Here is a 12451-nt window from a genome sequence, read left to right on the forward strand (position 1 = left end):
GCCTATGTGGAAATAATAAAGCAGCAAGCTTTTTTATTACTTTTATAACTAAGTGCAGTAATGCTGGAATAAATTATATTCAGCGTCACAAATTTTGGAGAACGTGTTTAGCTATCTCTTTCACAGCAGAAAGTGCTTCTAAGCAAGTTGGCTTAATTTCTCGAGAAGGAAGCAAAAATCCATAAGTTCCCGTGTCTCGTAGCTCAAAGGTAAAAGAATATTTAATGCCAAGATCATAAGCCCAGTCGTCGGACCCTCCAGGAGCTAAATCTATGTCAGGAAGGGAAAATAGATAAATTACCTGAAGCCAGAACTTCAGTCTTCTGTTCAAAAGCTGTCTTCTGTTGCCAGCAAGGACATGCTGTAATGCCTGTCATTGCAGGAAAGTCGTACTTACAGATTGTCTGTGCCCCAGGACCAGGTCTATAAGTTTCCTTTGTTGTCCTCCTTATAGCTTTAGCTGCTTTCTTTGCCAGAGTGTCCTGAAATTAAAGAAAACATTATTAGCTTTAAGACCCTGTGATAATAGTTAGTATGTATTGAGTTAGAATTTATTTACACTGTGCTCTGGATCTTGCATTAGTTAAATACTTTTATAAAAAGTTCTAGAAAACCCACACAATGTGTAAAAATTTTCAGCATATGCCCATGCTGCAGACTGCCTTTCTGCTGTAGATAGATGAAAAAATATAGATAGCAGTAAACTGTTGTCAAACCACTTGTTCTCATTTGTCTCATATTTTTTCTTTTCTGCCGCAGTATTTACGTGGTATTGACAAAAACGGCAGGAAAATATTTTAATTGAGAGAACTCTACCCTTAAGCCATAAAGAAAATTTAAATGCCCAGAATTAGAGCACCTCTTTCTACTTTACAGGGAAAGAGTCACAAATGCATTATTACTGTTTACTCACAACTTCACTTTTTAAATTGTGGTATATAAAACAGTTCATTTCAGGAAATTAATTGGTAACCAAGACATCACAGAATATATATGTTATTAGGAGTTAGTTTGTTCTATATTTACATTACTGCATTTTTTTTCATGTCTTCTGAACACACTGGCCTTAGTTACCAGTGGAAATGCTATACTGGACTGTATGGGATTTTGAAGTAGGAGGCTTCCAAAGAGTTAATTGTGTACTTTTTACAGTCCTCTTATATATACAACATTTCTTTTTAAAAAATAAAATGTTTTTTAAAATATTATTTTAAAAAATAAAATATGTTAAGTGGCATGGTAGATGCGGACGTTGAAAAGCAGTGTTGAAATGACAGCAGTGTGTGCAAATGTCAATCCTCTATAAACTCTCCTACTGTCTGTCCTTATGTCATACATGAAATTACCTGTCAGTATATGAAATTACCTGTCCACCTCAGACATGCACTGGCTTCCCAGATGGCAAATCCCAAAGCTGTCACCTGCTTTCTAATTGCCTTCCCATGTTTTCTGCTCCTTTCTTACCTTTGAGGCAGAAGCCCTTGCTGCAAATAGCAGAATTCATTGCCTCCGCACTTGGAGCTTAGGAAAAACTGAAAGTGGGCTAGGAAGTACTGGAAAGGGAATCCCTTGCTCTGGGGATTTTGACATCTTTACATAAGAAGAATATAACTAAGCTGTCCACCTACTCCTATGGCTTGATTACTCTGTGCTAGCACATCCCAGTTTAGCCTGGATATTTTTAACACATCCAGACAAACCCAGAGTTTTATCATCAGTGGGAAAAAACAGCAGCTACTTTTTCTGCTTTGAATGCAGTCTGTCTTCAGGGAGAGTTTTTCCTCTGTGATTTGGTGGCTCAAGAATGTAAAATTCTACATAAGCAGAGTATGTATTCCATCCTACCATTAAAACTATCGTAAGAAGTATCCCTAGCAAAAACCATAACAAAAGTAGCAAGGGTCCACCAGAACACCTCATTGCTTCGGTGTGTGAAGGGTGTTTTTCAGAGTTACACACCCAAGTAATTTCAGAATTTGTGTAAACCGTACAACATAATGAGGAATTTGCACATATATGTCTTTTCAAGGTGTCCAAAACAATGTGACTCTGCTCTTTTAACAGCAGCTTCAACATATCAGGTGTTGTTGATGTGTTATCAATCTGGAATAAATATTTTCATTTTTCCGTAGTCTTCAGAAGCAGATTGCTGACTTATGCACTACTAGACTAGCCCAGACTAATTTGTTAAGAGCATCAAGAAAAATCTCATTTTCTAATTCTTGATCCTCAGAAAACTGTGACTTCCTCACTACAAGGCTAACCAAGCAGGGTAAGTAGTTCTGAAATAATGTGAAACTTCAGGAGCTGGGAAGACTTACCAGCTCGTCATGGTCTTTGCTTCTGTTCGTAGTGTAAGAATATGGGAACAATACCAACTGGGAGTAAGAGTGCATGGTTATGTAGGCTTTAATGGTGTTTTTGTGGTCTCTGACAAAGCGAGCCACTGCTTTCACTTCAGGCTCAGACTCTGGGTAGGGTCCACAGTATGTCTCCTGACATTCATAGGGAGATGCTCCTTGACCTGTAACAAAAAAGATGCACAGTTTTACTCCTTTACTTCTTTCCTTCTTCGTTTCTGTTCATCTAATAAAAGAGCAGTGTATGATGCAAATACACAAGACATCATGGATTCTGCCATGCTGTGGAAAGAACTTGCATGCTTGTAGAAATCTGTGCAAACCTACTAGGATTTCTCATCTACTATGCTCTTGGAAACAATTAGAGAAGGTAGAAAAAAAATTGTTCAAAGACTGGATAAAAAGTCTAAGAAGAGAGGAATAATATGCTTAATTTAAAATCATCACATGATTGTGAGATCACGTCTTAAAATTTAAGGGAACTACAGGAAAAGGGCAGTTCTAAGTGATTATTTATTCTTGGGGGAAAGCAAGCTCTCAATGCGGAGCTGAAGAAACACAAATCAAAATTTTTAAGAAAATGCTGGAACAAGTTATCAAGAAGACAACTAGGATTCACTACTTCTGCTATCTTCTGAATAAGACCAAATAACTTTCTGGAAGCAGTCAGGATCCTTAGTGTATAGTGAAAAAATGCATGTTTTCCTGTAATAGCCATGGACAGTATAGCAATGGACTAAAATGACTGAAAACCATATAGAACGTTAATGTCAGCTCTGAGTGAAGCCAGATCTGATCTATAAGGTAACGTTTTAAGATAGCTGTTCTACAGACTATTAAAAACTTGTTAAGTACTAAAGTGCCTGGAGTAAATAAATGCGATATAGCCTTCACAAGAAACACTAAGACCCAAAAAATCTTGGTCTGCTAGGCATTGTGGAAGGATGACTGAGGTGATCAGTTTGTACACCATGGTGGAGCACCTACTCAACTGGATAGTGCAACAGGCCTTGGGTGACATGGCAAGGGCCATCTCTTCCCTCTTTCCTCCTTCCCACCAGCAGCCTCCACCAATGTGTCATGGTGTGATGCAAGGGGTGGGATACAGGAGCCTGGATCTCTATTGTGCTGTGAAGAGGCTATTCCCTGGTTTGTCATCTGGGGAGAAAAAAATCCAGAGTCCCAAAAAAAGTATCTAAAGCTGAGAAAGTTTTTACCGGTTCATAACACATACTTAGCTACATTTGTCTTTATATTAACTTTGTGAAATGGTAAATGAAAACGTTTTCAAAATAAAGAATTTTAAAGGCTAAAAGTGAGGCAGGGATACAATAGGAAGAAAATTATGTCCTACCACACCAGTGCGCATCAAAATTCCGGTTCATGTCAGTACCAATGCACTTGCTGTTACCATGCTTTGAGCGGCTTTTTCTCCAGAGGCGATTCTAATGAAAGAGACACACAAGTCGTGTTCAGGAAAAAAGCTGGAAAAATCAATGCACCATCTCCCTGGTTAGTTAACTGTGACTTCCCACTTGTGCCTCACAGTAATGTGCCAATGAAGGCCAAGGAGTATTCTAAAACCACAATCTGTTTGCCAGCAAGGCTGGATGATAAAAGGAAATGTTTGGGTAGGATAAGAAGTGGTCATATCTTGTCTGATTTCAATGTAATTTGAACTGTGGAAGGAGAGGAGAAGACATACAGTTTGGCCAGGTATGTGAGTTTAAGAGTTCACATAGGCATTGCTGCCAACACATAGAAAGTTGGAAATTTGGTGTGCAGCTGTTGAGGTGATGGTGCATAGTTATATAAGTGCGAGCCAAGCTCTGTTGAAGATTAAATGAGTAAGATTGGAGAAGGAGATTTATTTTTTCATATAACTTGAGTGAAGGATTTAAAAAATCGAAGAACCATCTCAACAGCTTGGGATTTCCAGCCAACAAATAAAACCCTGGACAAAAGGTACTTGTTGTACCTTCGTTTATCTCAAACAAAAAGTACTCAGAGAAGAGAGCTGCCTTGCAGGAGAAAGGAGTGAGTTATTGGCTGTGCTGTAGGTGATGCAGGACACTCTCCAGCTTGTGATAGATTTTGCTGGTATTTATAACCTTGCTCCTGAAGGCTGACACAGGTGTTTCCCGACATCTGGAAGTATTAAAACACCAGGATGAGATTCTGTCATTTCCAAATGCATTTCTAGCAGATTGGAAAACATGAAGGTACTGTGGATAAAATGCCAAATAGTTGCAGTATTTGTTGTGATTTAAATAGGGCAAAGATACAGAAATTCCAAGCACGGGTTTAGAGTTTGGGGTATGCAGTTCCAGGATGAAAATGATGTTCTAAGCATGCACAGTACAACCTGTCAAAAAAGGTCTACATACGGAGGGATGACTCCATGTGTACTCATAGCCATCCACATTTATCACAGGCATGACGTAGAAATCAAAGTGCTCCAGAAGCATTGTCATGGTTGGGTCTCTCTCACGCACATGGATTGCCTATAAAGCACAGGGGAAACTTATTAAAAGCATTCATAATAGTGTTTTTCTTGCCTTCCTAGAAAGGCACCTGGTGACATGTGTAAAATAATTGTGCAATTATCAGACAAGTCTGCCTCCTGATAAGGCACATCACATCATGGAAATTGCTGAATAGCAAAGCAGCTCTTTGCTTAGAACTGCCGTGGAGAGGGTAGGAATTGAATTGATACAGTCAATCAGATACACTCCAGTCCTTTAGTGTTAATAGGTGGTCATGAGATAGAATTGAAGCCTATTAATAGGAAGGTTTGAGCTTTTGCTGCTTCTGTAAATAATAGGAACCCTCCCTTCCACCCAAAATACCACAAAAGTAGCACAAAGTATAGCAAGCCTGAAAATAACAAGTAACATTTCAAGTGGCTTCTGTATATAACATTATTTCTCTGGTTGCATCGTGAGTTTAATGCAATCATATGACAAGAGCCAGTAAGATCTACTTTGCTAATTTTGTCTCACAGCTTATTTTGAAGGCTTTAGTGATACCTACCCTGGTTGTTGGTCCATGACGCAGGAATAAATTTTAACCTAAATAAGTGGGATTGTTACTATTAGAATAGACTAAGTCCTTAGTCATATATTTGCTTCTTTTTTTCTTTACAACTTACTTAAACCACCTTCTTTCATTTTAAATCCTTCTCGGTTTTCCTCAGGCAATGGTCTTCTTTTGTCTAAATGAGAAATGTCAATCTTTCTACAATCTTAACGACAAAATTAAATGATAAAGAGTGGACCCATTATAAACAATGCCTAGGATTTGCTAGAGAGAGAGGGTGGTTTTAATGTATGTGTGCAGATCTGTATTGATGTCAGATTTTAAAATGTTACTTCATGGAGTGATATGGAAATAAAATTTTAATTTAAAACATGTAAATTAGATCAAAGGTATGGAGAACCTAAATGTTCAGCTTGTTACTTCTGAAAATTGCTGCAGGGACGTGTCACTGGCAAAGTGACAGCACAGATGGTAATTATTTGGAGCAGCATGAAAAGGGCAAATGCATTTCTCTCAAATGGAACCTTGAAGGCTGGAATTATCAGTGTGTCACAAGGTACATTCAGCTGTATCTGTCCCTAACTCCTGTAATATCCTTTCAAATATTATAGTTATTGAGGCTTTATAGTTGTGACTGATGACAGGAATAAATACTTCTTCTCCTTTATTATTATTATTATTATTAAAATTAACATTATTTAGTTCCATCACAACCAAACCACAATTCATGTTCAAGGACTCATCTATGTTGTTTTTTCTAACTACAGTACTGGTGATTGTGAAGTCTCATCTAGCTTATTTTTACTGTGAGCTTTGCTTTTGTAAAAAAGTAACAATAAATAATATCTCAGAATATTAACTGAGCAAGATGGACAACCTTGTCTGGGCCAGAAAGGCCTTAGGAACCTTTACCTAGTCCATAACAGGAACTGGACCTGCAGCTCAGCATAAAAAGTAGAGCAGAGATGCCTTAGGTTCAACAAGACTAAGGCAATGTATGTTAAAATCCAGGTGAAAATTGTAGGCATTATATCTTTTGATGTACTTTTGTTCACTATCCTGAGCAGTATAGATATCAAAAATATAAAGATAGATGTGACTATTGGTCTGCAGCTGCACATCAAGACTGATCGATCTAAACCTGTTCTACAGGCTCATCCCATCAGTGATTTTCTGGTTCCCATGAACTCTGTGCATGGCTGGTGTTGTTGGTCACGTTCTGGAGGTCTGAAATGAGGGTATCTCTAGCAGGGCTAGAAGGTGGCTTGTGTGGCTTTATTCTCTGCATAAGGCAGATCCAGAAAAAAGCAGGAGCGCAAATAAAAAACGCAGAGGCAGGAGGAACAGTAGCAGCAGGTGATGCATCCCAGCAAGTGATAAGCAGAGATTGCTGGTGTGCATGCTGGTGTTGAGCTATGCCATGCCTGGATCAGGCAAGTGTGGGGTACCTATTGCTCTAGAAGGGCATCTAGGGAGAGAGCCAAGAGTTGTAGGACAGCTTGAGCTCACCCTGGATGTCTTCCGATCCACTCCAGGCAGTGCCAGATGCAGTAATATGGACATGAACCACTGTGTGCTGCATGACCCATAGCCAAGACCATTCCTTGAATCCACATGGCAGTGAAGACTTAGCCCTAGCAGATTACCAAAATGTGCTTTTGCTGGCATGGCATCTCCTTCCCTGACCATTCTTAATTATAAATGTCTCTGTTGAATTTTCTGCACACGTTTTTTTCATACTTGAAAGTACATTTGAGCTCATTTGCATTTAATCCCTGTGACTTTGTGCCTCTCTCTCTCACACACATCCCCTCCTATCTACTGACACGAACACACATGCACACACACACTCACTGTTATGTATGCAACTTAGACACAAATCTCATGTGTTGGTGTTGTGGAAGTAAATGGATTAAGGTTTTATGGAGCTTAGAGCACAATTGGACAAAGGTAAATGGCATCAGGATTTTTTTGCTTTGCTTTGACAGCAGTAATCAGATGTGATTATCTACTCACATGGCCTATGAACCACAGGCAAAAAGCAGGAGAAATCCATTCTCTAGCATGGATACCACAGTCAATCCATATGGCACTTTTGGATTTTTCCTGGCTTTTAGAAATCTGACAAAAGAGAAATTGCATTACAATGTCACCATTGTAAAGGGTCCCACAGAAAAGTGGAAGTGAAAAGGTAAATAAGATGGAAGAAGAAGTATCTGTCTTGTAGGGAGAGCTCAGACTGATCCTGGGCCAGGATGCAGCCACCAGTTATGTTCACATACAGACAGCCACATTCAGTCTGCTTGCAAGGTCCTAACATAAACACCAAGATTACAGCAAGACCTGAGGTCAAGAGTGTCTGTCATCAGCTATGCAGAGCAGCAAACTAGATTGGCTTCATAGTCAACAGAGGAGGGTATCCACTGTGCCAGTATTTCATGCCTTTGGATGATGGCCAAATGTGACCCAACAAGGAACCTGATGTCATCAAATGCATTTGCAGCAGTAATGCACCTTACTAGAACAACTCAGGAAACTTCTAAAAACCACAAAAAAATGCATTTAAGTATAGATTTAAGGAAGTGTTCTAGCCAAGCCCCATCACTTGCTTACATTATTACTTGGCAAGTTTTTGCAGTAAGTCACAGCTGTACCTTCAGGACATAAAGCGGTCTCTTTTCATATGATGATCCAATATATATTTTCTGTAGGAGATCAGAGTGAACTTTGACTACTTCTTCCATCCAACGGTATATCTGCAAGGGTGAAGTTAGGATATAGATACTCTGTTGTTTTCCTTCATCTCTGAAAGTGACTTAAATTCATTCTACCTTTCAAAATCCTACCTCTTTACATAATGGGAAAGAAAAATGAATAATTTGGCCCACTTACTACTTGCCTGACTCTAATTTCTCTTAAAACAAATAGTAAGATACAATCACAACACAGTCCAAGTATAGGCCTGAAATTCCTCTTTAGTTCTATTTGGTTAAATTATTATTCATTTCATGTTTCAAATATTTACGTGTTTGTTTTTTGACTTCGTTTTTCTTCTGTATTGACTGCCTTTGAATGGCAGTTTGAGACAATACATGTATGAGAGATTTTGTCTGGTGCTTATTTCTTTCTTTATGAAAGCATTGCAAGAAATAAAACTCTAAATTGTTGAGACATACGATGATAATTATTACCTGTTGATGTTTTCTTTCCCTTTATCTCTATTCTCAATCATGAGACAAATTTCACCCTTTGAATCTACAGATGTTTACAACAAAAATGTCTTACTTCTTTCATTGAATGGTAGTTTTCATAATAAGAAGAAGATCTGCGTGGGTTGACTGTGTCATTGACAGTCTGTTTTTCAATAAATCCTTGAACATCTCCTATCAAGACTCTGAATAACAAAGGAAAAGCACAACCTCCTGTTAAATAAATGACAAACAACTTCACAGAAACATTCATGACAACAAATAAAAAATACATACTTGTGTTGGATGGCCAGTTGCCTTAACTGGGCTTTTGTGCTATTTATGCTGGATGCTCTGACATAGAAATGGACTTCTCTGTCCTTCTTAATGTTTTCAACCACAACAGGTTGCCAGAGAATGACCTACAAATTTTCCAAAAACATTTCATTTTTTTAACTGAGGAAAAAAATATTCTTACTAACATTTAATAAGCATTTTGAAAATAATGAAAGCATATGTTTGCAATTTAAGAGACCCCTCGAAACAAGCAGTTTAATGTTGCCTGTGATGTGTTATAGCATTCTGCTACTGCTGGAAATGAAATGCGTGTATTTAAGAAATGTTTGTAATGACTTCTGCACATAAATTCATAAATCAAGAACAAAGACGGGAACATAACCTTTGCTGAGATAGTATTTCTAGTATAATAGATATATTTAACTGATTATTATGTTACATGTTTTCAAGTCTGCTGAGAGTTATTTTCCCTGAGGGTATTTGGAGAATTAATGAAGATCAGACCAGTCTTTGTAGTTATTGTATTCTCTGATGACTTTGATCAGGGAGGAAATAAATGCCAGAAGGGGTTTGAATATAAGTCAAGTTGAAGCAGCAATACAGAGATTAAACATGGGAGGAAAATAAGAAAATGAGATTCTTCTTGGTAAAATTAAATATTTTACAATAATAAAATCTGAAGCCAACATATTCAATAAAAGACTGAAACCTTAGAACTAATAATACGAAAAGATATAAGGGTGACAGCAGAAGATTAGGCATAAAATTAGAGTGTGAAAAAAATCAGCATAACTCTTGGATCCGTTTTTATGGCATCATACAGAATGGAGTCACCAGACAATAGGGTTTATTTTGTTTCCTTCCTGGTGCAGTTGCACCAGGAATATTGTATCCAACTTAGGGCACCATGTTTCCAGGCATGTATCACCTGTCAGCTGTTGACCTCATTTCTCAGAGAGAACATGTCTGCAAAATCATACAGAAAACTCATCCATGCATTTGATCAAGACTTTGGAGCAATAAATGGTAAAACATTTGGCCCCGGATGTGTTACTGCAGGGTGCTCTACAAATGGTTGAGTTAGTCTCGGTGTAGCCATCTGAAACATTATTGGCAGAGTAGTGGCAGCATCACATGGATCAGCATTGTTTGGAAAACCCATCCAAGAAGCAAGCTGGATGTTGCTGTCCCTGTTGCCCTGGCTAGCCTGCTGTGTGCACTGATGTGCACCAGTTCAGGTGTAGTTTCTCTTTGGCATAGACATTCTTTGAATTGAGAGTGAGGAAAACTAAGCAACTCTGGATTAACACAGCTGAGGTGGCAGAGAGGCAATGAATGGGGGTAAATGGGAAACTTTGGTAATGCATATGATTATTGTTCTCTTTACCCATCATCAGCAATGGTCAATTCTGCCCCACGGGCAGCTACGAAAGGCTCCTGTAGGTGCTCCTGTGTCTGGATCTTCTGATGAATGCTGCATGCAATGTGTGCTGTAAGAACAAAGCATTTCTTTTGGCTTATGTTTTTACTTCCCAACTTTTGCAGGAGTAGAACCTATAATTAGCCTGATAATTCCTCCTGTAAGATGCTAATTTTGTGTTGCTTCTTTTTTGCTAAATTGTAGACGTTACAATTTGTTGGGAGGTATTGTTTGTGTCTTCCCTTTCCCTTTCCCTTACCCTTTCCCTTTCCCATTCCCCCCTTTCTGTTTTCCTCTATAACTTGCCTAATTTTTAGCAGTGGAAAAAAAATTGCCCAATTTATAACCCATGAAAAATGTTTGTTTTGTATATTCACATAAGTGACTTGGTAGGAACCATCACATGCCCTCTCTGCACTGACTGTGGTGCAGTTGTTCTTCCTGACTTCCTGGGGGTCCTGTGAACAAGAAAGTGAAGAATTACAGTAGTAAGGAGAAGTTGGAGGAGGGGAGATTTATATTTGTACAGCAAAAGATATGGATATGTGAGTTGACTTCTGGAGATGGAAAAGAGCAAGGAAGGCTATCAAAAGGTTTTTAAGAACTTAAGGGAAGGATTAGAAGGTGGTAGTAGGGACAACAGAAGACTAGTGGGATTTTGGGATGGACATAGAATGAATAGGAGCCAAGAAAGACAAAATAAGACGGGGCATTGACACCATTGAAAGCTCTCAGTCATCTGAAACACATCCTCAATCATTCTGAAGGAATGGTTACACCTTTGTTGTGGAGTGTTGGCTTCAAACTGGTGGGAGGGTGTGATTTGGCAAATGAAGAGATGTCTCAATTTAATTAAATACTCTTTTATCTAATGAAAGACAGAAGTAAAAATGATAAAAAGTATTGTTTAAGATATTTTTATATTCTAAATGCTATTTGAAGAAAAATACCACAAAAATGCAGTCCTAATCTTCAAAGGTCTGCAAGACACATGGGTCAGGATTGCATTGGTCAAAAGTGCTGAGGTTGCCTAGCAAATGTATTTCTATTTACTGTGTGCTGGTGCTTTGCCAATTTGGCAGTGTCTTAATATACAAAATCAATTGCAGAAATATGAGCTGTGATATAATTCATTACTGTAACATTTTGAAGGGGTCTCCTCGTGTAAATCAGGAGGTAGTGGAGCAATGAAAACCAAGCATTTTTTGAGTTGCTGTACTAGAACAAATGAATGAAAGTGGGCTAAATCTTTCTTTTGGAGGAGAAGCAGTATTAGGGCACTTGAGGGAAAAGTTTGGCCTAGAGACCGGAGAGACGGAAGAATCTGTTTACCTCAGTCGTGTTCAGTAAATTCTGAAGGTCTTCAACTTGTTCATCTGTTTGCGGGAGAGCCCACAAAACTTCATCCCTGAAAAATAAGGGTATTTAGTAAAACACAGGTATTTGGAAAAGCTCAAGTTTATGCAAACGTAGAGAAGCAGGCTTGGCCTTTCTCATCTTCCTTGGCTTGGCTGCCATGAACTCAAAGATGATTCAAGAGTGAAGATGCTGGGCCCTGTTCCAGCCTCTGCTTCTACAAATCGGTAAAATCCATGACAGAGGTGGTACAGGGCTGTGGTAGCCAGTATCTACTGCTGGATGCTGAGATTGCTACTAAAAGCTGGAACCAGCGTAACAGCCACAAGCCCCAGCCCCCATCATGCGACAGCGCTGGTGGATTTTGTTTTGTAGATGTGCATTCCTACTCTGGTCAAGTTTTTCTGATCTCCCTATTTGCGTATCTCTGCCAAGTAACATTTCAGCTGGTCTGTACCACTGTCCTCCCCATCTTTGCCTGATAACTTATATTCCCTTTCTACTTGAAAACCGTGGTCCGAATGTGCTGTACATGACATGGTGCTTCCCAGCTACTCCATGCTTGATCCCACTGTTGGTGACAGAAATGCAATTCACTTTGTGGAAAGAAAAAATACCACTCTGCATTGAGCCTTGATCTTCAGTGCCCTGCAAACCATGTAGTTCAAAATTACACTGGATAGATCATTAAAATAATTACTGTATGTAGAAGAAGGAGACTCCATGGAATGTCAGACCCCTATCTGCAAAAACTGTCCTGAAAAGAAAACAGGAAGGGGTCTCAAAACTAG

General features: G+C 38.8%; 1 protein-coding gene across 1 annotated transcript; it reads right to left on the bottom strand.

The window, feature by feature from the left end:
* CPB2 (carboxypeptidase B2) lies at positions 1-12199 on the bottom strand. Its single transcript, XM_029960921.1, has 12 exons — positions 12118-12199; positions 11637-11680; positions 10727-10762; positions 8885-9009; positions 8685-8793; positions 8054-8155; positions 7416-7520; positions 4748-4864; positions 3715-3805; positions 2322-2524; positions 398-482; positions 1-270 (listed from the first exon to the last, which is right to left on the bottom strand). The coding sequence occupies exons 1-12, from the start codon at positions 12197-12199 to the stop codon at positions 86-88; spliced, it is 1284 nt and encodes a 427-aa protein (XP_029816781.1). The 3' UTR covers positions 1-85.
* Positions 12200-12451: the final 252 nt, after the last annotated feature.

Source organism: Manacus vitellinus, unplaced genomic scaffold (assembly GCF_001715985.3).
Source record: "Manacus vitellinus isolate BGI_N305 unplaced genomic scaffold, ASM171598v3 scaffold_2_pilon, whole genome shotgun sequence".
In the NCBI taxonomy this organism is placed as follows: domain Eukaryota; kingdom Metazoa; phylum Chordata; class Aves; order Passeriformes; family Pipridae; genus Manacus; species Manacus vitellinus.